This window comes from Mobula hypostoma, chromosome 9 (assembly GCF_963921235.1).
Source record: "Mobula hypostoma chromosome 9, sMobHyp1.1, whole genome shotgun sequence".
NCBI classification, from domain to species: domain Eukaryota; kingdom Metazoa; phylum Chordata; class Chondrichthyes; order Myliobatiformes; family Myliobatidae; genus Mobula; species Mobula hypostoma.
The window spans coordinates 120,729,142-120,756,559 of NC_086105.1; the positions used below are offsets into that span (position 1 = coordinate 120,729,142).

Sequence of the window (27,418 nt, forward strand, 5' to 3'; positions counted from 1 at the left end):
ACTGCAGAGTACAGTAAACACACAATTGATTCATTAATTCAGACAATACTTTATCTAACCTCCACAGTGACCACTCTCCTTTGTCCCCCTTTCATTCCCCCACCAACTGAACCCCATCATCATACTCTACCCAAACTCTTGACTTACATATCACCTACAAATTCCTGATTCCCATCGTCATCTCCTTGTCTTTATTCCATTGTCCTCTCCTATCAGATTTCATCTTCTTCAGCCCTGTTACTTCCGCTTATCACCTCTTAGCTCCTCACTACCTCCTCCTCACCTCCCTATCACCCACCCCCCCCACCACCACCCATCTAGATCCACCTATTGCTCGCCAGCTCTTGCTTCACCCATTTCTCTAATTTTTTTGGCCTTTTTCCTTCCAGCCCTCATGAAGCGTCCTGACCCAAAACATCAACTGTCCATTTCCATCCATAGATGCTCCCTGCCATACTGACTTCCCTTAACTTCATTGTGTGTTAATTGATTTCATTAATGTTCCTTAAAGAAAATCCACAATCCTTATAGAGCCGACATGTCTGACTCTTAATTGTCCTCTGAAGAGGACTGACCTCTCAGTTCAAAGAGAATTAGGGGTGGGGATTGAGACCATTAAACATAGGAGCAGATTAGGTTATTTGGCTCATTGAGCCTGGTCCCATGAATTATTGCTGCTAGGAATGCCCACTTCCTGCAAATTAACCTAACATAATCTACTTTGTGTTATGTTTTATGTGGAAATCAGATTTGTTTAGGATTCTTAAAGCTTGAAAAGAATCACACACGTTTGACTTCAAACTAAACTCCAAAGATGAAACTGTGGATCTTTAATCTCCTTTCATGCAACTATTTAGTTTTCTTTCCTTAATGGTTTAGAAATGACACTCCTAAATAAATTTAAGTGTTTTTTCTGTGACTGAGTGTAATAACATTAATAACATATAAAGGCACTGTTTTCAATGGTTCATTGCTAAGTTGATAACATCAGATGAGCAAATTTTCAACTCAGATATCAAATCGCCAATCTGTTATGTTGGGGACCCACTACTCTGTCTGCATTTTTGCAAATTCTGTAAATGTGTCTCAGCATTTGAGCAGCAGCCAATCAGAAATGATCAGGAGCGAGAGAAGAGGTGGTTCACACAGGTCGGTGAGTGTGCATTAAAAAGCAGTGCTTTGTGGGATTTTTGGCATTTGAACAGCAGCCAATCAGAGATCAGGATTCATTAGCAAGGGCAAATAAAATTAAGGTGGGGTAAGCAGAGTGGAGTGGACAGTGTTAGACTGGGGATTTGAGAGTTTAGCTCTTCAAGGCTTCAGTGAGAAGGGTCTTGAGTGAGAGAAGGCAAAAAGCTGTAGGTTGATTTTTTCAGTTTATTGTTTCCTACTGTAATTGCACAGTTAAAGCAGTAGGGATGCCAGGCAAGATAGTTGAATCTCCTCTTGCGAGATGTTTGAAGGCAGGGAGATCTCCAGTGTCCCTGATGAATTCAGCTGCAAGAGGTGCATCCACCTGCAGCTTCTGACATTCCACATTAAGCAGCTGGATCTGGAACTGCATGATCTCCAGATCATTTGGGAGGCTGAAGGGGTGCTTGATAGGACATATAGAAAGGTAGTTACACCCAAGGTATAGCACACAGGAAAATAGGTGACAGTTGGGAGGATAACGGCCAGTGTAGAGTTTCCCTGTGGCCAACTCACCCCCCCCCCAAACAACAGATGTACCACTTTGGATACTGTTGGGGGGTAGTGGGGGGATGATCTAGCAGAGGAAAGTTACAGCAGTCAGGTGTGTGTGCCACTGAGTTTGGCTCTGTGGCTCAGAAGGGAAGGGCAGAGAAGAGGTAAGCCATAGTGATGGGGGATTCAATAGTTACGGGAACAGTAAGGAGGTGAGTATCTCTGCTCGAGTTCTCAGCATTCTTAAGTGGGAGGGTGAGCAGAGGTTGTGGTCAATGTGGGTACCAATGATATAGGCAGGAAGAGTGATGAGATTCTACAAAGTGAATTCAGGGAGTTGCATGTTAAAGTTAAAGGACAGGACCTCCAGGGTTGTGATCTCAGGATTGCCACATATGCCACATGCTAGTGAGGCCAGAAAAAGGACAATCCACCACCATCATCATCAGCAATTACTCATAGTTGAGTATGATTCTTCTCCTAGTAGTTGATCTGGTCATGAGAGAACTGAAGAGGCCCATCTGTGATCCACTAGTCCTACTGCAGTGTTGGCAAGTGTATGTCATTGAAGTGGTGGTGGGTGTTGCTGGTAGTGACACTGTGGAGGTATTCTTCAAGCTGTGCAGTCCCCCATAGACAGTCCTTCTCCAGCTTTCTCTATCCTGGCTAATTTCTCCCATCCATTCAGGTTGATGTGGCCTTTCCTCAGGTGGGTCTTGATATTGTCCTTAAACTGCGTTTTTCTGCCCTCCAGGAGTGCACTTTACATCCTTGAGTTGGTCGAACAGGAATTGTTTAGGGAGCCGGGAGCCAGGCATACAGATAACGTGGCCAAACCACTGCAATTGGTTGATCATACAGAAATATCATGCAGTTTAACACATGGTTAAGGATTTCGGGTAGGAGGGAGATCTTTCGATTTTTTTTTTTATCATTGGGTCTCTTTCAGGGAAGGTGGGGCCTTACAGAAGGTTTGGTTTGCACCTAAACTGGAGGGGGGCTAATATCCTAGTAGGAAAGCTGGAAGGTTTGCTAGTATTACATGGGAGGGGGGAATGGAGGGGTTAAACTAGAGTACGCCTTTAAACTAGAGTTGCAGGGGGGTGGGAACCAGAGTGCCAGAACAGACAATGGAGTGGTTGTGAGAACAGATGTCGTTAAGACCTCAGACAAATTCAGGAATCAAAAGGTTGAGCATGGTGCGACTAATGTTCTAGAGTTGCATGTATTTCAATGCAGTAAGTATTGTGGGAAAGGCAGATGAGCTCAGGACATGGATCAACACATTGAAATATGATATTGTGGTCATTAGTGAGACTTGGTTGCAGGAGGGGCAGGACTGGCAGCCCAATATTGTGGCGTTCCATTGTTTTATATGTGAAAGAGTGGGAGGGATGTCATTACTAATCAGGGAAAATGTCATTGCAGTGATCAGTGAGGGCGGACTGGAAAACTCATCTAGTGAGGCTTTGTGGGTGGAAATGAGGAATAAGAAAGGTATGACCACGTTAATGGGGCTATATTATAGACCACCCAGCAGTCTGCAGGATTTAGAGAGAGAGAGATCACAGACTGTTGCAAGAAACGTAAAGTTGTGATAGTAGCTGGTTTTGAATTCCCACATACTGACTAGGACTCCCATACTGTAAAAGGACTGGACAGGATAGTTTTATCAAATATGTTTAGGAAAGTTCCCTTAATCAGTACATAGAAGCCCCAGTGAGAAAGTGTGCAACATTTGATCTCCTACTAGGGATTGGGACAGGACACGTGGCAGAATTTTGTGTAGCGATCACAGCATCTAGTGATTGTAGTGCCATTAGTTTCAAGGTAATTATGGAAAAGGATAGGTCTGGTCCACAGGTTGAGATTTTAAATTGAAAGGACAATTTTGATGGTACTGTATTAAAAAATACCTCACAATGTGGATTGGGACAGGCTGTTTTCTGGCAGAGGTGTAATTGGTAAGTGGGAAGACCTCAAAAGTGAAAATTTTGAGAGTACAAAGCCTGCATGTACCTGTCAGAATAAAAGGCAAGGATAATAGGTTTTTGGAATCTCGGTTTTCGAGATATTGAGACCCTGATTAAGAAAATAAAAGGAAATGCATCACAGATAGGATCAAATGAGGTACTTGAGAATAGGAAATGCAAAAGAACACCTTAGAAAGAAATCAGGTGGGGTAAAAGAAGGCAGGAGGTTGCTCTTGCAGATAAGGTGAAGGAAAATCCTGAGGGCTTCTACAGATACGTTAAGAGCAAAAGGATTGCAAGGGACAAAATTGGTCCTCTGGAAGATCAGAATGGTGATCAACGTGTGGAGCCAAAAGATCTAGGGGAGACCTTAGATTTTCTTGCATCTGTATTTACTTGGGAGACAGACACACAGTCTATAGGGTTATGCACCCTAGCTAGATTAGAGGAGGAGGTGTTTGAGGCCCTGAGGCAAATTAGGGTGGATAAATCCCCAGGGCCTGACAATGTGTCCCCTCAGAACCTGTGGAGAGTGACACAAGTTGCAAAATTTCAGGAGCTCTAGCAGATGACAGGTGAGGTACCGAAGGATTGGAGGATAGTTAATGTTGGTCCACTGCTTAAGAAAGGATCCAAGAATAAGCCAGAAAATTAAAGGCCAGTGAGCCTGACATTAGTAGGGGGAAAGTTATTGGAAGGTTTTCTAAGGGATTAGATAGATGAGTATTTCTATAGGCAGGGACTGATTAGGGATAGTCAGCATGGCTTTGTGCGTGGTTGTATCTAACCAATCTTGAGTTTTTTTGAGGAAGTTACCAGGAAAGTTGATGAAGACAAGGCAGTGTATGTTGTCTACATGAACTTCAGGAAGAGCATTTGACAAGGTCCTGCATGGGAGGCTGGTCAAGAAGGTTCAGCTGCCTGATATTCAAGATGAGGTAGTAAATTGGATTAGACATGGGCTTTGCAGGAGAAGCCAGAGAGTGGTAGTGGATGGTTGCCTCTCTGACTGGAGGCCTGTGAATAGTGGAATACCATAGGGATCAGTGCTGGGCCCATTGTTGTTTGTCATCTATATCAACTATCTGGATGATGATGTGGTTAACTGGATCAGCAAATTTGTGGATGACAAGTTTGGGGATGTAGTGGACAGTGAGAAAGACAATCAAGCCTTGTAGCAGGATCAGGACCAGCTGAGTAGGCAGTTTAAGCAGTTCCGCATGGCCCCAATGGGCCAAAGGGCCTGCTTCTGTGCTGTTGTTTTCTGTGACTCTGTGCTGGTTTGTGAAGAGCACAGTTCCTATTGTTCTGACTTGCAGTTAAATCTTTCTGTTCCATCATGCTGTTATTTACTATTAACTTTAATGTCTTTTGAACAACATATTATACTCCAAAATCTATTTTAATTTCTCTTACTATTGGCACAGCAACACTTGCCCTTTGTCTACAGCCACTTAACCCCTAAATGCTGTATCATGTTCCCTGGTATATTGTCACAGAATCAAGATAACCAAATCATATTCAAGTGGAAACAGTACAAATCTTGTGAAAGCTTACACGGTTTGTGCTTACCAATGTACATTAAGCTAAGCATGTTTGTGGCATGATACAGGCTATGCAAGTTCCAGTAATAGCTCACTGTAAACAACATTAAAGTCATTACCACCTAATCAAAACACAAGAAAGAAAGAAGGATTTTGACATTTTTTTTAATTGTTTGAGCAACATTCCTTTCAGTGCTGTGACCAGTAAATTTGTGATCTAATTGTTTTAAAAAATAATTCTGCACAAGAATCTGTTAAGTTTTGTAAAACAAGAAACAAAACGTCATTCTATTTAAAAACATTTATGCAATAAACAGGCAAATACATTTCTCAAATTAATGCAGCAGTCCATAAATCAATTAGTTCAAAAATAAGAAAAATCGTTAACTTCAATGCCCACATAAAAAAAAACAACAAAGCAAGATACTACGTTAGAGTGGAATCTTTATTATTCTGTTTGTATATTTAACTACTATCGTAGTCAATTGAAATTCTGAATATTTGATCTTTATTTCACACTATGGTTCTATTCTTCCATAGAGCCTGGTGTTCCATGAACAATGAATACTGGTTTTCATTAATAGATCAGAAGTCTGTGTATTGAAACAAATTCTGCCCAGATACAAGGGGTGTCACTACATAAATATATTAACATTTACTATACATCTAAAGTGCAATTACTGTTTAAAAGTCATACACTGATTGTCATTGGTGCCAAAATTTTAAAATTCTGTGAAACAGTGTAGGCATTTTTTACTTTTTTGAAATAGTGAAATAGAATCACGGAATGAATTTTAAAATTTTAAACAGCTAGATCACTGCTAAAAAATGTTGAAATTCATGTAGATTGACACATTATATAGGAACACTTTTCACAGTAGTTCTAGCAGTTCATAATGATCTGTATTCCCATCTGTGACACATACATTACACCATTACAATAATTAACAGGCATATACCAAAAAATTGATGAAAAACCTTGCAATTATTTACACGTTTGATTACGGTCTGACATATGGACAGAGCCACACATTGATTAAGTAATTCATGCACTGCAAAAGCGAGAGAAAGGAAAATGAATTTTTGCTTTTAGGAAGGGAAACTACACTTAATGTTGTGTTTATTTGGAGCAGTTCAAAACAAATTTATATAGAAGATGCTCTCAATTGCCAAAAAGTGTAATTTCCCAAATATGAAAATCAAGAAAACAAGATATAGAACGGCGTAAGAAAGTGGTGAATAGCAGCATAAATAGCTGTTCAAAACAGTGATTGCTTATATTGGGCTTTTCCACCACTTTCTTGAATTAATGATAACCTTTATTCCATTAAGTGGTCATTCAAATGATTGATAAAAACGGCTGACGTGTCTGCATGTTTCCACCCTTCCTCCCCACCCTCCCCTTTCCCAATTCAAATACATAAAGTAAACCGAGTACATTCAATGCAGTTCAGTAAAGGACAGAGATATACAAAGACTCCTTTATATTGCAACTAAAGGTAGGCACTTTGATAGCCAAAATGTCCATCAATCAAAAAAAACTAGATTTTGCTTCTCACTGTTACAAGCCCAACAATGAATTGCAGATAACGGCTGTAAAAGGATGAGAACACATAAACTAGTTCAGCAACTTTAAAACCTAAATGTGATAAAATCAAAATAAAGAATCTCCGTCACAATAAAACTGAAATACTCAAGCAAAAAAATGCACCTACATTTAGAATTCATACATAATTACAAAGATGAAGTGGTTTTCTACATAGCAGCAAATTACAATATGTAAAAAGTGATCAAAAGGCATGAACGGAACAAATAAATCTTGGTGCACTGCCCTTGCTCTATATCTAATAGATGAGTAACACTGTAATATAATACATTCTATGTAGAATTAGAATTGCAACAATGATGGAGTGTCTCTGAGTATCTTGAAATATGGCATCCCATCCTCCCTGCTTGGCATATGGATGTCCGGAAGAAATACAAATATATTCAGTGCACGTGGTCTGTTTTGAGGCTGAAGAGTATATATTTCAACAATATTAAAAATAATACTTAAGAATATGAATGCTAAACTTTGAAATAATTTTTTTAGACATTATATTTAGATTTACAAGTTGGGCAACAGAACTATAATGATGCTTTGGATTTCTTCTCTGGACTGCACTTCAACAGTGCTGACTAGAAAGCCTGCTGCAGACATCAGTTATGGAAAGAGTCTGCCTTGGCCACTTTGCTCATTAGTATCAAATAATCTAAAGTGCTATTGTCCTGAATTATTAGACAAGAAGCAATAATATGAGTCATGAGGGGACAAAATTAGTTCAGAAAAAGAAGTTTTTTTTGTTTTACAATTGTGCAATGGATTTAATCAGAATAAATGTGCCAAATATTTGTATGCACATACAATTAAAAACTAATAAATCTTTGTAGATATGATTAGCTAAATCATAACCATCTTAAAATACTAGATCTTAGTTTTATCAATAAACCATTGATGTTAAACTCCTTTAAAAGGGAACACATCTGCTAAACTACAATGTCCAATATTTACCCTTCCTTCAATAATTTTGCAAAATTCTTCTTGGTAGCCAGACATCACAAAAACTCCGCTTAAGCTGTGATACAGCTATAAAACTTTAAAGTTGTATAATTGCAAGGAATTACAGATACTTCCAAGTTGTTACCATTATGTATCTAACAATCTATTTTCAATTCTATGAAGGGAAGTCATCCTTTTATCACAGTCTCATTTCATACAAAATTGTGCTGAAGGTTTTGACAAAATTACAAATGTATTACGATGTTTGCAATAACAGCACGGTGTAAGAAACTTAACAATAAATTTTTTTAAAAATTCTAAACACAGAGAAATTAGGAGTAGGATTAGGCCATGTGGCTACTAAAGCCTGCTCTGCCACTTTGGCTCATCTCACAAAGGTAAAGAATTGACAGTAAAATAAACAATTATACCCAAACTCAAAAACCACTGGGGGACATGTTTGATGGATAGGATTAATTAATTTTTCCCTCGCTCTCTCTGCCTTATATCATTTGGTCAAGTTCTGCAAATCTGATGGATTGAATTAATCCAGAAAATATTAAGAATCAAACTTGGATCTCTCTACTGACAAGTCATAGCAATATGCTTTTTTACAGTACAAACACACACCATGGCCACTTTATAAGGTACACCTGCTCATTAATGTAAATATCTAATCAGACAATCATGTGGCAGCAACTCAATGCATAAAAGCATGTACATGATCGAGAGATTTAGTTGTTGTTCAGATCAAACATCAGAATGGGGAAGAAATGTGAACATGGAAGATTGTTGGCACCAGTCAGGGTGATATGAGTATCTCAAAAACTGCTGATCTCCTGGGACTTGCAAGCACAACTGTCTCTAGAGTTTATTGAGAATGGTGTAAAACATAAAAAAAAACATCCAGTGAGGGGCAGTTCTGTTCGTGAAAATTCCTTGTTAATGAGAGAGGCCAGAGTTGAATGTTTCAAGTTGATAGGAAAGTGACAGTAACTCAAATAACCATGTGTCACAACAGCTGTACGCAGAAGAACATCTCTGAACAGACAACACATTGAACCTTGAAGTGGATCAGCTACAGCAGCAGAAGACCACAATGGGTGTCACACCTGTAACTAATACAAAGGCCAAGAACAGCAAAAGATATGAGCTCAAGTAAAACAAAGAAAATGAAATATTAATCTAAGCAAGATAAATTAGTTGGGAAAAATGGGAAGTGGCATAAAGCTACAATGTGCAATGTTACCCTTTTTCAGGAGCAAAATGAGCACAAAGACCCTGAGAAATAATACTAATATTTAAAAACTTCATATTTAAAAGACACTGCTCTAAATATATTACTTTAGCTTTCAATCTTAACAAAGACACTCAATAGGGTTAAATTAAAAACTTGTAGAGAAGTTTTTAAATTGCTCACCTTTTCAGAATTTTTCTTCAAAAAAAATGATCACATTGCTCTGCTATATTCAATACCACTTTTTGCTGAGATACCAGGCCAGGGTAAAAAACTGCGAATAATGTTCTGCGCTTGACGGTATATCCGCTGAGGAATGGAGCAAGGCCTCAGATTCACCAGAGATGAACCAATATGATGAATATAGTCAGTGAGAGGATGATGTCAAGGACTATAACAATAATAATGTTTGCATAATTAGGCTAAACACAATAATGCAAAATTATACAAGTAGCTTTGAAACTGACAGGGCAATTTGATCAGCATCCCTCCATGGAACTGCAATGAAATCTACAAACATAAGAATAAAAGCATTTGGGACAAAAGGATGAATGTTTAAGAATATGTATTCCTTCATTCCCCAGGGAATAATGTTATGATAAAGCAAAAATTAGCACTACAATTACATCATGATAAAAGGTATGCAGATATTCTATTCCCAAAGGGTCTATCATAATCAATAACCTAGAGCAGGGGTTCCCAACCTGGGGTCTACGGACCCCTTGGTTAATGGTAGGAGTCCATGGCGTTAAAAAGGTTGGAAATTCCTGCACTAGAGGGTGGAGAATCAACAGCAGTCTGTTATTGGAAGTTCATGCCTTCTTTGCCAGATACCTAATTAATTCTCCTGCTGAAATTTTGTTCTAAGGGTTAAAAGGTCATTTTCTCTATTTTTTTTTGTTTGTACCAGTACTTTTCTTCCCCCCCCCCACATAGTCTTACTGCCAACAAAGGGTAATTTTGTAATGATCCTTTCTGTATCTAGTGCCACCCTAAGGACATTAAGCAGAGGATTCTCAAGGATATGTCAGCTGCAAAGAAGTTCCTTACACAAAAGAAGCACTACTATACGCCAAACTAAGTCATACTTTTCAGCCTAAATAGATGAGGCATATCTAAAAAGACTTGGTACAATCTTAACAGCTGCTAATTCTATTCTTCTTTGCTTGCCAGTACCATCACCTTGACGATAACAGCATCAATAATTTTACTCGTAACTCAGACAGTACTACGAGGGGTGATTGATAGGTTTGTGGCCTAAGGTAGAAGGTGTCAATTTTAGAAAACCTAGCACATTTATATAGTCCCCTCCTACATTTACACACTTAGTCCAGCGGTCGTAGAGCATACGGATCTTGGACTTCCAGAAAGTGTCTACAGCAGGGGTGATTGATAAGTTTGTGACCTAAGGTAGAAGGAGATGAGTTATTAACTTCAAACTTTCTGCATAATCACTCAAAGCGTTGAACCGCATGTGCATGTAACAAGAGCTGTATAACTCATCTCCTTCTACCTTAGGCCACAAACTTATCAATCACCCGTGCTGTGGACACTTTCTGGAGGTCCAAGATCCGCATGCTCTACGACCGCTGGACTAAGTGTGTAAATGTAGGTGGGGACTATGTTGAAAAATAAATGTGCTAGGTTTTCTAAAATTGACTCCTTCTACCTTACGCCATGAACTTATCAATCAACCCTCATAATTCAGAAACCTTAATTTTCTTGTAAAACCAAAATTTTCTGTGTTCCATAACTTGGTCCAAATTTCTCTTAAATGCAAATTGACTTCTACTTATGAAATGATAGAGTTCGAAAAAATTAAGGATGCATACTTTTGCCGAAAATTGTTATTTTTATATTTACTATGCCTCCTTCTCCAATCTCTCCATTGACAAGTAAAGCTAAAGAACTAGTTAAAATGAACTCCTTAATTCACAGCTGGTAAATACGTGGAACAAGTAAAAATCAGTTACTTCATGGTTCATCCAATACAACTTACGTTTTTGAATAAAACAAAGCATACAACAATGCCATATTTTCTTGTATCGATGGTCATAATTTAGATTTAAGATATCTGCCTTCTTTCTTTTAGAACTCCTCATCTAATAAGAAATATTTGCAGCTCCTGGAAAAAACTGGACTCCCCCTTTTTTCATACATACATACAAAGCTGAACTCCAGTGTCGCCTAGAACGAAACTTTCATCATTCCAACATTTTGATATAGTTCCAAACTAAAGGAGGGGTGAAAATTCAGCAGAATTTGAATAGGAGTTCCCATTTTAAATGTCCATGCTATCTTCAGAAAACATTAATGGACAACAAAAATTTCCCAGCTCTGCTTGAGGCTACTATAAGACCTGATCAGAGCTCGGATATCCTGCAGTAAGTAACTCACCTCCCAAGCCTTCAAAGCCTTTCCACCATCAGGAAGATGCAAAACAAGAATCTGATGGAATACACTTAACTTAATGTGAAAGTACAGTCCCATCAACCATCAGGAATCTTAACACCATTCAAGACAAAACAGTTGCCTGTTTAGCATTCAACACTGCAAGCAATCATTCTCTCCAGCATTAGCATAGAAGCTGTTTGGTCTACATGGTACACTACAACAATCCATAAAAACTCCCAAGTCTTCAGTCTGTACCTACCGGAAGGACATGGAAAGCAGGGATCAGGATATCACTACTTGCAAGCTTTACAAGTCACTTAGTTAGAAATATAATCATCCTTCGGTATCAATAGAATCAAAATCCCACAGGAATCTATGTAACAACAATGTCGAGATAGCTTAAGTCGCATATCAAGGTGATGATTCACCACTTCATCCTCAAGGGTAAAAGGAACAGTCATTAAATGCCAACAGCATCTATATCCCACTAAATTAAATATAAATAAAACAGCTCTAATAGCTTCTTCCAAAATGTTACAAATAGTAAAGCTCAGGTCCTTTCTGTCTGATTTTTTTTCTGCTTTCCAAATTCAGAATGGACCTTGGCAGATTCACAGGTGTCTAACCAAATTCTTAAAAGGTAAACTCCAAATTATTCCTCTCAGCCTTCAAAGAATATCTAACAATACAAGAAAAGATTGCTACTTGTTAATACACTTGCACCTGCCTTTGATTTGCTTGTTATTGGTCAAGAAATCGATGAATGCCGATTTCTTGATGATATTCACTAGCATTTGTTTTGGGTTCAGATGATCAGTTATTCTCAAATGCATTTTTCAGCAAAGTAATTAGAACTGTCCTAAAAAAACAACCATTCTTCCCCCCATAAATGTCTTCCGAATCAGTTATTTTAATCAACACTGATCTATAGTGTGGACACATAGAGCCTGTATTATATTTATCAAATAAACAATTTTGAAACATATGGCTATTTTTCATGATGAAGACCGATAAGGGTGTTTTTTTCATTTCAAAGGAAAAACATTGAAATCTAAATGATTAATAATGAATAATTTCTAACAACACTCATCCCCATCCAAGTTAAAGGTCACAATGAGATGATTCGAAGATACAATGTACTGGCGAACATCTGTACAGAAAGGCTACTTTGTTATCCACATATATGTTTCCAGGTATTTTTTTTATCTTCCCCCTCCCCCCCCCACCCCAGTATCCTGGAAGCTAATTCAGGGTTTTACATTATTCCGGTGTATTCTTAATCTTATTCCTGATCTAAATATTAAATTATGTAATTGATAAGACTACTTTACTATGCCAACACTAATGCATACCTGTAGAAACCTGGACAAATAGTGAGCCCAAGCTGAAGAATAATACTTACCATTATAGTGCTCACTACCCAAAAGGATGTTCTCCAACATCATTACAGAATCAATAATTCCAATTTCTTCAATTCAGAACCTGGTAATTCAGAAAAAGAACTGCACAATTGTTGGTAGGCAACAAAAAATAATTAACAGGATTCATTATTAGACAACCAAGCCTGCAAGAATCACTCAGGAGCCTTAAAAAATTCTAAATTAACAATGGAGATAAATCCAACTGTATATGTGGGAGGTTTTCAAACCAAAAAATGTCAGATTTTAGATGGGTTATTATAGTGATTATTATAATAATTATAATTATTATAATTAGTAATTATTATAATAGCATTAATTTTTTAACTGAAAATACAAAAAAATTAATCTCAATTTCAAAAATGTGTTGATTTTCTGTGGAATTTTAGTATTCAAAAATTTGATATATGAATTATCAAACAATTTCAATAAAAACATTCTTAATTAAATACAAAATTACATACTTTTGGAAAGTAAAGGGAGTTAAGCAGCATAATTTTTTTAAAAAAGGATATAAGATTGTCCAAGGAGGATGTCCCCCGTTGATATAAAGAACATAAGTGAACCCATCCTTTAAAACACCACGTATAGAGTAGTAATAGGGCAGATAATGATGTTGCTTAAAGTCCCTATTTTCATAGAAGTGGATGGCAGTACTATTAGTAGTAAGGACATGCAAATAGATTGCTTTGCAATGATCTTGAGCAGTGGTTGATATGTGATCCTTCAGACTTTCAAGTAATAATGAACCTTTAAAATAAAAAAGTACAGAAGATATTAAAACATTTCATTACCTTTAACATTTATAAATTAAAAGCCTACCTAAAGGAATGAAAATCTAGGGAGAATTCTTACACTAGCAAAAATATCCTCAAACAGATGAAGACAAAATCAAAAGTCAGATACCCCAACTCTTACATTTCCTTTCCCAAAGCGCATCAAATTGATCTGATGATAGCAGCTATTGTAGTAGGCTGTATGTGTGACAATGGACAAATTGTTTTACAAGCTCATATTATTTATTACTAGCCAAATCCTGTGGAAGTATTGAGTTACTATTGGAAAGGTTAGAATAACATACCAAATATAGGCATGCTATACAAAACTGGATCATGTTAAACAGCTGCAAATGCAAACATGCAGAATATATTCAGATGAGAAAATTGTGCATTTTCATGGGAATTGACCTTCTCAAACTACAACTGTAAAAGAATATAAAGGAGTGTCATAAAATAATTCTCAGACCTAAAAATAGACACACATCAGATTGATATATAGTATCCAGATAAACTTTTACCAAGTGATGGTGCTAAAATCTTATAATATCACCATACTAAGATGTATTGCTACACTTATGAAAAGCACCAGATTACAAAAGAATAGCATATAACTAACTCTGCATTTTAACTAGTGAAACTAAACTACATGCTCTTTGAAATCTACTGGCTGTTTCTTCTGGTTTTTCTTATTCCTGTTTGAGGTACCACATACCAGTCAACAATTGTTTTGTCAAGCCACAACCACTGCACCCAGGTACTGCCAAGTATTTCTTCCTGGTAAACTGACTCAATAATAATAATTTCCTCTGATTTCAAGATAGGCACTTTAAATCCTAGTCCACTTTATTTTTCTTGCTCATCTGTAAAATACTGGAATGCAATTTGGCATTTTCAGTTACTCAAATCTCAACAGGTATAAAAGTGGAGCACAATAAAACACATTTGATACCCCACAGGAATATAGAAATAGTCTGTCAACACAGGCAATATATATGATTTCCTCTCCCCAACCACAAAAGGAAATACAAAATAAGGAAAATCCAATGTTGTCGGACTTTTCTGTCACTGGGGATTTTGACTTGCAGCTAAATTAATTTTCAAAATATCCTTCACTAAATTACTTTTGAAAGCCCAGACAGTACTTAAATATACTGCACTACTGTAAGCACTAATGTTAACCGTAAAGTGACAACTACGTACATAGAAAATTATTGAATTCAATTGACACTTGCTTTCTCTCAAAATACATTCTCATTAGATTGCCCAAATACATTCTCATTGGATTGCCCATACCAATTATGCCCTTCCTTTAAGGCATCTTCAATAAATAATGTGAACAATTTCCACTGATCAAAACACTTTCCTGAGTTCTCTATTACAAACCAAAATTACCTTTGATGCCTCTCTCTGGTCATGAAAAGACATTATAGATAGCACTGCAGAAGTGAATTTGTCTACCTTAACTAGGAGAAAAGCCACAGATATCAAGAAAAAAAAGGTCCACACTATGTTAATTTACCCCTTTGCCTCATTTGTAAAAAGTACACAGGTTGAATACCCCTTTTCTGAAATGCTTGAGGCTGGAAGTGTTTAGGATTTTGGAATACATAATGAGATAGCTTAAGATTGCCATCATTTCTGACTCTGAATTTACAGTGCCTATAAAATCACCCTGTTAAAGGTTTTCATGTTTTATTGTTTTACAACATTGAATCACAGTAGATTTAATTTGGCTTTTTTTGACACATAAACAGAAAAATACTTTCGTGTCAAAGTGAAAACTGCTCTCTACAAAGTGATCTAAATTAATTACAAATATAAAACACAAACTAATTGATTGCATTAGTATTCACTCCCTTCAAGTCAGTATTTAGTAGATGCACCTTTGGCAGCAATTACAGCCTTGAATCTATGTTGGTAGTTCTTTATCAGCTTTGCGCATCTGGGCACTGCTATTCTTCCCCATTCTTCTTTACAAAACTGCTCAAGTTGTCAGACGGCATGGGGATCATAAGAGAGCAGCCCTTTGGAAGTCCAGCCACAAATTCTCAATTGAATTGCTGTCTGGACTTTGACTTGGCCACTCCAGGACATTAACTTTGTTGCTTTGGTTTAATGCTTGGGGCCATTGTCTTACTGGAAAACAAATCTGCTCTGAAGTCGCAGTTCTCTTGCAGAGTGCATCACGTTTTCCTCCCGCTCTCTCTCTCTTATGTGCCTTGCGCGTTACACGTTTGGGCGATCATGGCCTTCCACATCGAACGATCCTATGCAGCGTCAATGATATCTTGCACACTAAGATCTCCCCCACAGTGTCCATACATTTTCTTTTTTGCCTTCTTCTTCCGTGTTTCACAGACATACAGCCTTGTAATGTTAGGTATTCTATTTCTCCCTTTCTGATGACATGGCCGAGGTATTTAAGTTTCCTCTCATTCAGCGTTTTCACTAAAGATCTTTTTGTATGGGCACATTGGAGTACTGTCTCATTAGTTACCCTATCTTTATACGATATTTTCAGCATTCTTCTAAGAAATGATATTTCTGTTGCTTCTAAGTTTCTTTGGAGTTCTGGTGTTATAGTCCATGTTGCAGAAGCATATAGCAAGATTGACCTGATGTAACATTTTAGTAGCCTAGGCTTGTTGTCACAGAAATGTGTCTGTTGGTAAAAATGGGTTTCATTTTTTGGAAGTTGGTTTTGGCAATGGCAATTCTTCTTTTTATTTCTACCTTACTTCTAGCATCTTGTGATCAATCTCTTGGTTACCGATGTACAATTGGCAGTTGGGAGTATCCTGCTGTTTTGATATTACCATACATTTGGTTTTTTTTACAGCTGATGGTTAGACCAAAATCTGCACTTGTTTGTACTACTTTGTCTAGGAGGATCTGTATGTCTTCTGCAGCACTTGCTATTAGGGGGGTATCGTCTGCATATCTTATATTGTTGATGTTAACACCTCCAATTTTTATCCCATCTAGGTCTTCTATTTCTCTGAGAATCATTTCACTATAGATACTGTATTAAATGATTCCGGTGAGGCAACACATCCCTGTCTAACTCCTCTTTGAATTTTAGTCCAGCTACTTATATTATCATCAATATTTACCATCGCCGTTTGGTTCCAATATAAATTTTGAAGCAGTTGTTGGTCCCTTCCGTCAACGTTTAGTTTAGCATAGCAAGAATTTGAAATAATTTTTCGTGTTGCACTTTGTCGAATGCTTTAGTGAAATCAATAAAACATAAAAAGACATAATTTTGATATTCAATTGCATTTTCTGAAAGCATTCGTAGTATGGAAATTGTGCTCCTAGTTCCTCTATCCCCAATAAACCCATATTGCAGTTTAGAAGTTCCTGGCCTTAACTTGTTTTTAATTCGACTCAGAACAATTTTCAACAAAATCTTTATTATGTGACTCATAAGACTGATTGTTCTCTAATTTTCGCAGTCAATAGTTCCAGGAATTTTTGGCAGAGTTATAAATACTGATTTCAGGAGATCATCAGGCAATACACCAGACTCATATATGCAATTAAACAGTTCAAAAAGAATATCTATGCCCAGCATTTCCCTGTATTTTGCTGCATTCAGTTTACCTTCTACCTTCACAAGCCTCCCCCGGTCTGCTGCAGGATGCATCTACCACCATCTTTCACAGTAGGGATGGTGTGTTTTTGATGATCTGCAGTGTTAGGCTTACGCCAAACATAGCATTTAGTCTGATGGCCAAGAAGCTCAATTTTGGTTTTATCAGGCCATAGAACCTTCTTCCAGCTGACTTCAGAGTCTCCCTCATGCCTTCTGGCAAACTCTAGCTGAGATATCACGCGAGTTTTATTTTTCCCTAACAGTGGCTTTCTCTTTTCCACTCTCCCTTGAAGTTGCGACTGGTGAAGCACTCGGGGAAGTTATTGTATGCGCAGCCTCTCCCATCTCAGCCTCTGAAGCTTGTAACTTCTCCAGAGTTGTTATTGGTCTTTCGGTGGCCTCCCTAACTAGTCCCCTTCTTGCAGTCACTCAGTTTTTGAGGATGGCCTGCTCCAGGCAGAGTAACAGCTGTGCCATATTCTTTCTATTTCTTGATGATTGATTTAACTGTACTCCAAAGAATATTGATTGACTTAGAAATTTTCTGGAATCCATCTCCTGACTTATGCTTTCCAATAACTTTTTTGTGGAGTTGCTCGGAGTGTCCTTTTGTCTTCGTGGTATAGCTTTTGCCAGGATAATGACTGACCAATGGTTGGACCTTCCAGATACAGGTGTATTTTTACTATAATCAATTGAAACACCTTGACTGCACACTCTGATCTCCATTTAACTAATTATGTGACTTCTAAAACCATCTGGCTGCACCAGTAAAGATTTGGTGGGTCATATTGAAGGGGATGAATACTTATGTACTCAATTATTTTGTGTTTTATATTTGTAATTAATTTAGATCACATTGAAGAGAACAGTTTTCACTTTTTCTGTTGATCAGTGCCAAAAAAGCCAAATTAAATCCACTGTGATTCAATGTTGTAAAACAATAAAACATAAAAACTTCCCGGGGGGTGGGGTGAATACATTTTATAGGCACTGTACGTGCTACAGGTAAGCAGTCTTTGCCTTACACTTGTTCATCACACAGTGAAAATTATTACATACCATTAATATAATGTGTGCAGGGTAACGCAAGAAGCCCACGGTGGCATCGGAAGAATACCTGAATCAGCTGTTGAACATTAAGCAATAGCAGGCTTTCAGTCACCACCTACAATGTCATTTATTGATTAAAAAGTTCTAATACTACGTATTTATATTTTACTTTTTTAAGTTTATGTTACAGTATAAAAAAATCTGCTTTGTACACTTGTTCTGCTGATTTTCATCAACGATGATCTTTGCAAACCTATCAATTAATTTCTCTGCTGCTCCATGATCAACAAAGCTTTATCTATAATTTTTAAAAAATCTTTAAAAATTTAATGTCATGCCTTTTCTTAAATTTCTGCGACCAGCTTGCTGAATATTCAAAATTACCTTCAATTTTCAGTTTGTTATGATAGATCTTTGCTTGCTTCATAATCAGCATAACGTGAAGCAGCATATGTTCACTCCGACGGTGACGAATCCATTCTTTCAATACACATATAAGATCTTCAGTTTTTGCTTTAAGCAGTCTTTTTCTATTTTTCATTAACTTCTGTTCATTACATACGTGAAGTTACTTCTCTGAACTGTTTGTGAAGCACAGAGACCTGCTAATCACCTGGGATTCTTCCCAGTGCCTTGTGGGATTTTCCATTGGTGACGTCATGCCAGCGCTCAAAAATATTTTGGATTTCAGGTTTTCAGATTTTGGAACTTTGGATAAGGGGTATTCAACCTGTACCAGTTGTAATCTTGTCTATGTCACTTCTTTGGACACAGAACTACTTAAATATGCATGGTTTAATTGTCAACTATTGCTATAGACTGTGGATTACCCAAAATTATTCAAAACTTTAAATAAAATGCATTAGATAATCTTATTTGCTGTTTTAGTATTTTGGTATTGAATATTAAAACATACTTCCAAGTATACCCCTGAAATATACATCTTTTTTCAAAAAAATGCAGTTTATTGTGTTCGCTGATGCACACAACTTATAATACTCTTATAAAACTAAATCTAAATATCATGACTGATATCCAACCTGTATTACTGGCTGACTTAAAAAAAGTCAGTAAAGAAAGCAAGAGACTCTGGAAGTGGTTCAAGTGCAAGATGCCTGGGGCCTAGGACAGGGAGTATTGATGTTCTTTTGAAACACGTGGTCAGGCAGTCCAGCCATTGCAGCAAAAACCTAATATTGTGGCATTTCTGCAGTTTCAGTTATATCACAAAATTTAAGGACACTATTCTTGACCAGCATTATTCAGCCACTCTGAGGTATTTCACTGGTGGTCACAGTTAATCAACTGAAACTTATGTCACTGACCAATGTGGTTGATACTATTCAGGCACTTCAGGAAAAAAACTTGAGTTGAATTTTGAATGTCTTGTTAAGCAATTTTCATTAGCTTTACTCAAAGTCAATGGTGCCTTTACAATTTGTCATTCAAACTGGATACACCAATGACTATACATTTCAATGCCATCATGTTTCTTTGTTAAACTTCAGAGCAAAGAAGATCAAGCAGCAATATACAACATAGGAGAAAGAGTACAGCACAGGAACAGGCCAATCAGCCCACAATGTTGTGTCAAATCAAAAACACCCAAACACTAATCCCTCTACCTATGCCATATCCATATCCCTCCATCTTCCTTACATCCATGTACCTATCCAAACGTCTCGTAAAAGCCTCTAATGTATTTGCCTCGACCACCATACCGGACAGCGCATTCCAGACATCCACAACTCTCTGAGTGAAAAAAACACCCCTCACCCCCGGAACCTAACCCCTCTCACCTTCAATGCATGCCCTCTGGTATTGGATATTTCAACACTAGGATACAGATACTCTCTGTCCACTCTATCTATGCCGTTCAAGATCTTGTAAATCTCTGTCAGATCTCCCCTCAGCCTTCAATGCTTCAGAGAAAACAACACAGTTTATCCAGCCTCTCGTGATAGCACGTGCCCTCTAAAACAGGCACCATCCTGGTAGACCTCTTCTGCACCCTCTCAACATACTTCCTATAGTGGGGCGACCAGAACTGTATACAATAATTCAGATGTGGCCTAACCAGAGATTTAAAAAGACTGAAAAGATCAGGGTGGCGAGGAGCGAGCCGGTTCAGATTGCTGCTCGAAGCGGCAGAACCCAATGTTCTGATGGACAGTTAAGGCTGGGCGAGATTAAAAAGGTCAAGGTGTCAGGGCCCAAGGTGAGGGACAGACCAATTAAGATCGCTGCTCCACAACGGTTTCTTGGCTCTGTGCTGAACTATGGGTCTCGAAGTCTCTTTGCAGACTTCAGTTCAGAAACACTATTTGCTTCTGGTTACTGTTTGCATGATGTATTTTTCATTGCATATTGGGTGTTTGATGGTTTTTTATAGGTTATTTTACTCTTTTATTTTCTTATGGACATGATGTGTTTTTTTATTTTCTGCACACTAGATGTTAAGACAGTCTTTTCTCATATATACGGGGTTTGTTTTTGGGTTTCTTTGTTTCGTGGCTGTTTGTTAGGAGAAAAAAATCTAAGTAACTCACTAAAGTTAAATTGTTTTCCTTTCATTCCTCTGACTGAAGGACAAGTAGATACCCAATCAACGGTCTTAAATGACTGCCGACAAATGATTATGATTAGAAAATTACTTGCAAGGAATCAGGTGATGTCTGGCAATAGTACCGAATTGCAAAGCCACTTTGTTTTATCCTTTTCCACCCCTCTATGACCAATCTTCGTAATGAAAGTGATCATTCACAGTGAATGGCCGATCAGTACTGTTCCTGCTTATTTACTTTCTTTCTTTCTTTTTAAATCTTTTTATTGAGTAAGTATACAAAAAAGGTAAGCCATATAAACATTAATACAATGTTAAAGTACAATAAAATTCCAAAAGATAACAATACCAAAAAGAAAATACTACAAACAATGTAATTTAAGCATAAGAAACCAAGATAACATAATAGTATACTAGATTTTATATATATCAATGGAAAAAAAAAGAAAAAAGAAAAAAAAACCCCCCCAAAAAAAAACCCACCGTGCAACTACCTAAAAGCAAAGCAAAGCAATGGGCTAACTTGAAACCAAACAGAGTTAAACTTAAAATCACGTCCTCAATCCCGACCTCCATTAAAACAGTGAAAAAAAAAACAAGAAGGGTAAATATTACATTAAATGAAAATATCGAATAAAAGGTCCCCAAATCTGTTCAAATTTAAATGAAGAATCATAAAGGTTACTTCTAATTTTCTCCAGATTCAAACATAAAATCGTCTGAGAAAACCAAAAAAAGGTAGTTGGAGCATTAAGCTCTTTCCAATGTTGTAAAATACATCTTTTCGCCATTAAAGTAAGAAATGCAATCATTCTACGGGCTGAAGGGGAAAGATTACTAGAAATTTTAGGTAGTCCAAAGATAGCAGTAATAGGGTGAGGAGAGATATCTATATTTAATACCTTAGAAATAATATTGAAAATATCTCTCCAAAAAGTTTCCAAAGTAGGGCAAGACCAAAACATATGAGTTAAAGAGGCTATCTGCCCCGAACATCTATCACAGAAAGGATTAATATGCGAGTAAAAACGCGCTAACTTATCTTTGGACATATGTGCTCTATGAACCACTTTAAATTGAATTAGGGAATGTTTAGCACAAATAGAGGAAGTATTAACTAATTGTAAAATCTGCCCCCAATCATCCACAGAAATGGTAAGCCCCAATTCCTGTTCCCAATCTACCCTAATCTTATCAAATGGAGCTTTCCTAAGTTTCATAATAATATTATAAATCATAGCCGATGCACCTTTCTGACATGGATTAAGGTTAATTATCGAATCTAAAATATATATAGGAGGAAGCATTGGAAAGGAAGAAAGTATAGTACTTAGGAAATTTCTAACTTGTAAATATCTAAAAAAATGTATTCTTGATAAGTTATATTTATTAGATAATTGTTCAAAAGACATAAGGGAACCATCTAAAAATAAATCCAAAAACCGTAAAATACCCTTAGTCTTCCAAGTTTGAAAAGCGCGATCCGTAAAAGAGGGAGGAAAAAATATGTTGCCTAAAATAGGAATCGCTAACCCGAATTGATTAAGATCAAAAAATTTTCTGAATTGAAACCAAATGCGCAAAGCATATTTAACTATCGGGTTAGAGACCTGCTTAAGGCGTTTCGAATCAAAAGGAAGAGAGGAACCTAAAATAGAACCAAGTGTATAACCCTGAACAGATTGTAATTCCAATGCTACCCATTTAGGAATAGATAGTATGTCCCGGTCAAGTAACCAAAATTTCATATGTCGAATATTAATAGCCCAATAATAAAATCTAAAGTTAGGTAATGCTAAACCTCCATCTCTCTTAGCTTTCTGTAAATGTATTTTACCCAGTCTCGGATTCTTATTCTGCCAAATAAATGAAGAAATTTTAGAGTCAACTTTATCAAAAAAAGATTTAGGAACGAAAATTGGTAATGCCTGAAACACATATAAAAATTTTGGCAAAAAAAACATCTTAACTGCATTAATACGACCAATCAAAGTTAAATATAAGGGAAACCATTTAGATGAAAGTTGAGTAATATGGTCTATTAATGGTAAAAAGTTAGTCTTAAATAAATCTTTATGTTTACAAGTAATTTTAATCCCAAGATATGAAAAGTAATTATTAATCAATTTAAATGGAAATTTATAATATAAGGGAAGATGTTTATTAATCGGAAAAAGTTCACTCTTACTAAGATTTAATTTATAACCTGAGAAAAGACCAAATTGTGCTAATAACTCTAAAACAGCAGGAATGGATCTCTCAGGATTAGAAATATATAAAAGTAAATCATCAGCATAGAGTGATAATTTATGGGACTTTAATCCCCGAGTTATCCCAGTAATATTTGAAGATTCTCGAATAGCAATTGCAAGAGGTTCTAATGCAATATCAAATAATAGGGGACTAAGAGGACAGCCTTGTCGAGTACCACGAAAGAGAGGAAAAAAAGGTGAGTTTAAGGAGTTAGTACGAACCGAGGCTACAGGGGAGTGATATAACAGTTTAATCCAGGATATAAATTTCAAGCTAAAATTAAACATTTCAAGCACCTTAAATAAATAAGGCCATTCTACTCTATCAAAAGCTTTCTCGGCATCTAAAGAAATAACACACTCAGGAACATTTTGTGAGGGAGTATAAACGATATTTAACAATGTACGAATATTATAAAAAGAGTAACGACCTTTAATAAAACCCGTTTGGTCTTCCGAAATAATAGAAGGAAGTACTTTTTCTAGTCTATTTGCTAATAACTTGGAAAAAACTTTAGAATCAACATTTAATAAAGATATTGGTCTATAAGATGCACATTGAGCAGGGTCTTTATCCTTCTTTAGTATTAAAGAAATTGATGCTCTATTAAAAGATTCCGGAAGTTTACCAAGTTTCAAAGAAGCCTCAAAAACCTTATAGAGCCAAGGAATCAATAAAGAAGCAAAACATTTATAAAATTCAACGGTAAACCCATCAGGGCCAGGAGCTTTCCCCAGATTCATAGAAAAAATAACATTCTTAATCTCATCCATTGTAATGGAAGTATCTAATAAAGAAGACATATCCTGTGAAATCTGAGGGAAGTCTAACTTATCTAAAAAATCATTCATATATTTAGAATCTCGAGGAGACTCTGATTGATATAAAGAAGAATAAAAATCACAAAAGGTTTGATTAATCCCCACATGATCCAATATCAATCGATCATTTTGGTTATAAATCTGATTGATTTGAGATTTAACATAATTAGATTTCAATTGATTAGCCAGCAGCTTGCCAATTTTATCACTGTGAACATAAAAATCACTTCTTGTTTTCTTTAATTGGTTTACAATCGAGGACGAGAGTAGTAAACTGTGTTCCATTTGAAGTTCAGTTCTTTGTTTGTATAGCTCCTCAGAAGGAGCCATAACATATTTCTTATCAATTTCTTTAATCTTGTCCACAATTGCCATCTCCTCCTGCTTCTGTTTCTTCCTCAAAGCAACGGAATACGAAATAATCTGACCCCGAATATAGGCTTTAAAAGTGTCCCAAAGAGTGTTAACCGAAATATCTTCTGTATGGTTAATTGTAAAAAAAAGCTCAATCTGTTCATTCATAAAATTAACAAAGTCCGAGTCCTGAAGCAACAGCGAATTAAAACGCCATTGTCTATTGTTTGGTATATTGGCCATAATTTTAATAGAAAGCTTAAGTGGAGCATGATCCGAAATGGTTATAGAATCATAATCACATTTAATCACTGAAGGAATGAGACGAGAATCAATGAAAAAATAATCAATTCTTGAATAGGAATGATGAACATGTGAAAAGAAGGAAAAATCTTTTTCCTGAGGATGCAGAAAACGCCAAATGTCCGTCGACCCAGAATCAGAAAGGAAAAAATTAATCAAATTTGCAGATTTATTAGGTAAAGTCCGTAAAGGAGCCGAACGGTCCAAAGCTGGAGATAAACAGGTATTAAGATCTCCGCCCCAAATCAATGAAAACTCGTTCAAATTCGGAAACTGATCAAACAATGATTTATAAAATTCCGGACAATCCATATTAGGAGCATAAACATTAACCAAAACTACTTTTTTATTAAATAGTAAACCACTAACCAGTAAAAATCTACCATTCGGATCAGAGATAATATCCTGTTGTATAAAAGTAACTGAGGAGTCTATAAAAATAGAGACGCCTCGAATCTTAGCATTGGAGTTCGAATGAAATTGTTGTCCCTTCCAGAATTTGAAAAAACGTAGTCTGTCCCCCCTCCGTACATGGGTCTCTTGTAAAAATAAAATTTGTGCTTTAAGTCTCCGGAACACTTTAAAAACTTTTTTCCTTTTAATAGGATGATTAAGACCATTAGTATTCCAGGAGACAAAATTAATAATAGACTCCATAAATCCTAAAGTCAACCCATAACAAGGAGGATTGACAATAGGCGCGACCCACAAACCCGGAGAGGAAACAGAACATACAAAAGATACCGGGGAAAAGGACGCAACCAATACTTCAATAATGTATATAGCCCAAAGAGAAACAAACTAAAACGTGAAGCCCCTCCCACCACCCCCCACCCCAAGACCCCAAGGCGAAATCTAAAGCAGACCCGCCAGAAAGAAGCAAGCGCTAAAACTACCCCCATGACTTCCGGTATACGCTCCCTAAAAAAAAGGTATAAATATGAAAAGGGTCAGCTAATTGTAAAACAGTAAAAAAAAAGTAAAAAAAAGTTAGCTCAATTAAAATACACACAGAACAGAACAAAAGCCGGAAAGTATATATTAAAAAAAAACCACAATAAACCTCAAACTCATGAATAGACACAGCAACAAAAAAAAATAGGATTATTAACATAAAATGATTATAAAAAGCAAAACAGAATAAAATTTAAAAAAAACTACAAAATTTAAGGCCGCACAGGAAATACGTAAGATGACAAAAGGGAAGTAACCACTCAGAATCCCCTGGGAAAAGAAAGAAATGACGCAGTTAAAAAGAAAGTTTAGCAGCCATATTAAGAAATCGAAAGTAAACTTTTCTGCCCAAATAGGGCACAGAAAAGTTAAAACCAACCAATTCACAGCCTCCAATCAACGGAGAAAATTTAAAAAAAAGGCAATTAAGATGTTGAAGATGAAAGTTGATCCAGATAACTCTGGGCATCCGATGGAGAATCAAAAAAACGAAGGGCTCCATCTAACATGCGAATCCTTAGACGTGCAGGGTACAGCAGCGCTGGTCTTAAATCCATCTTATAGAATTCCGACATCACGGATCTGTAACGGACCCGTTGGTCCCAGATTGGTTTACTGAAATCTTCCACGAATCGGAACTTAAGATCCGAAAAATCAATGAAACCTTTAGATCGAGCGAATCGAAACAGTCTCTCCTTGTCTTGAAAGTAATGAAAACGTAAGATAACATGCCTCGGTCTATCTGACCTAGACGAGTATGATGGGATTCTGTGAACACGATCCAGTAGCGGTGGTTGGTCAGGAAATACAGTAGGGAATGCATCTTTTAAAAGTTGGGAGAAATATTTCATAGGGTTGTTAGCTTCCACGGCTTCCCTGACGCCAATCATTCGTAAATTCTGCCGTCGCATTCTAGATTCCAAGTCAGAGTTTTTAAAAGTCAAAAAGTCAAGTTTCTTCTTCATTACATTAATTGTTTCTTCGACTTTCCCCATCTTAAGCTCACTTTGTTGCGCGGATTTTTGAAGATCAGATATAGCCGACTGATGTTCCGCAATACATGTTTGCATCTTATCAATTAAATCGGCAATTTTCTGGAACTTAGTTGAGATTTCCGTATGAATCAGGTCTTTAACAAAGCCCATAATTTCTGTACGAATCATCTCCCTAACAGAGGTTGAAATTTCCCTCTGAATTAACTCCGATATCGCTTTCAAAGTCACCGGTGATTCAGTCGGAGGGAGATCCGTAGCTTTCGGTTTAACCGGAGGTTTACCATCCTTGCCGTCTTTCCCGTTCTTAGACATAGCCGATCTCAGTATCATCCAATTGTCAGAGAATTCAGTTTAATTCAAAGTATTGTAAAAATTGATGCCTTAATAGTTAATTAAAGTATAGCTGACCATAGAGAGAAAAAACTCAGAGGTAATGGAGCGAGTCAAGAACGCGACTTCACTCCATGAGCGCTACCGGAAGTCTCCCCTGCTTATTTAACCATTTAGGTTGCTTCTGTAAAGTATGTAGCCAGCAGTTATTATTTTGGTTAAAATGAAACCCTTAGACTTCCTGAGAGAACTCCAGAGAATATGAGAACATGTCACAATGAAGCTCTGGAGGAACTCACAGAAAATCCAAAGGGAAGATAGCATACTTACAATTCAGCTCCCTTATCTCTGCCAGAGTGTTCTACTGCAATCTGGGTACATGAAAATATAGCGTAACAAAATAAGGAATGCTGGTTGCATAACTCTCATCATATTTTCACTTACTTCAATTCCATAAATCAATCTAGAATGAAATTGAGTTCTTGGTAGAATCTTACTTAAAAACTAAGTAAAATTCCAGTGAAGGGAATATTATGTCAGCTATTATTTTTGTAAACAGGTTAGATTGAACCAAAATTAAAAATAATTCAATTTTTCAAAACTGATGCCATTTTTAACCTACAT

At 36.8% G+C, this 27,418-nt stretch overlaps 1 protein-coding gene across 1 annotated transcript in view; it reads right to left on the bottom strand.

Moving 5' to 3' along the window:
• Positions 1–5,357: 5,357 nt before the first annotated feature.
• nat15 (N-acetyltransferase 15 (GCN5-related, putative)) overlaps positions 5,358–27,418 on the bottom strand; it is a 29,614-nt gene continuing 7,553 nt past the window's right edge. Inside the window, exons 5-7 of the mRNA XM_063059024.1 lie at positions 13,307–13,541; positions 9,163–9,349; positions 5,358–7,217 (exon numbers count right to left, since the gene is read on the bottom strand). Of these exons, the coding sequence (XP_062915094.1) occupies positions 9,193–9,349; positions 13,307–13,541 (392 nt within the window). The 3' untranslated portion in view covers positions 5,358–7,217; positions 9,163–9,192. The remainder of the gene's footprint in view (positions 7,218–9,162; positions 9,350–13,306; positions 13,542–27,418) is intronic.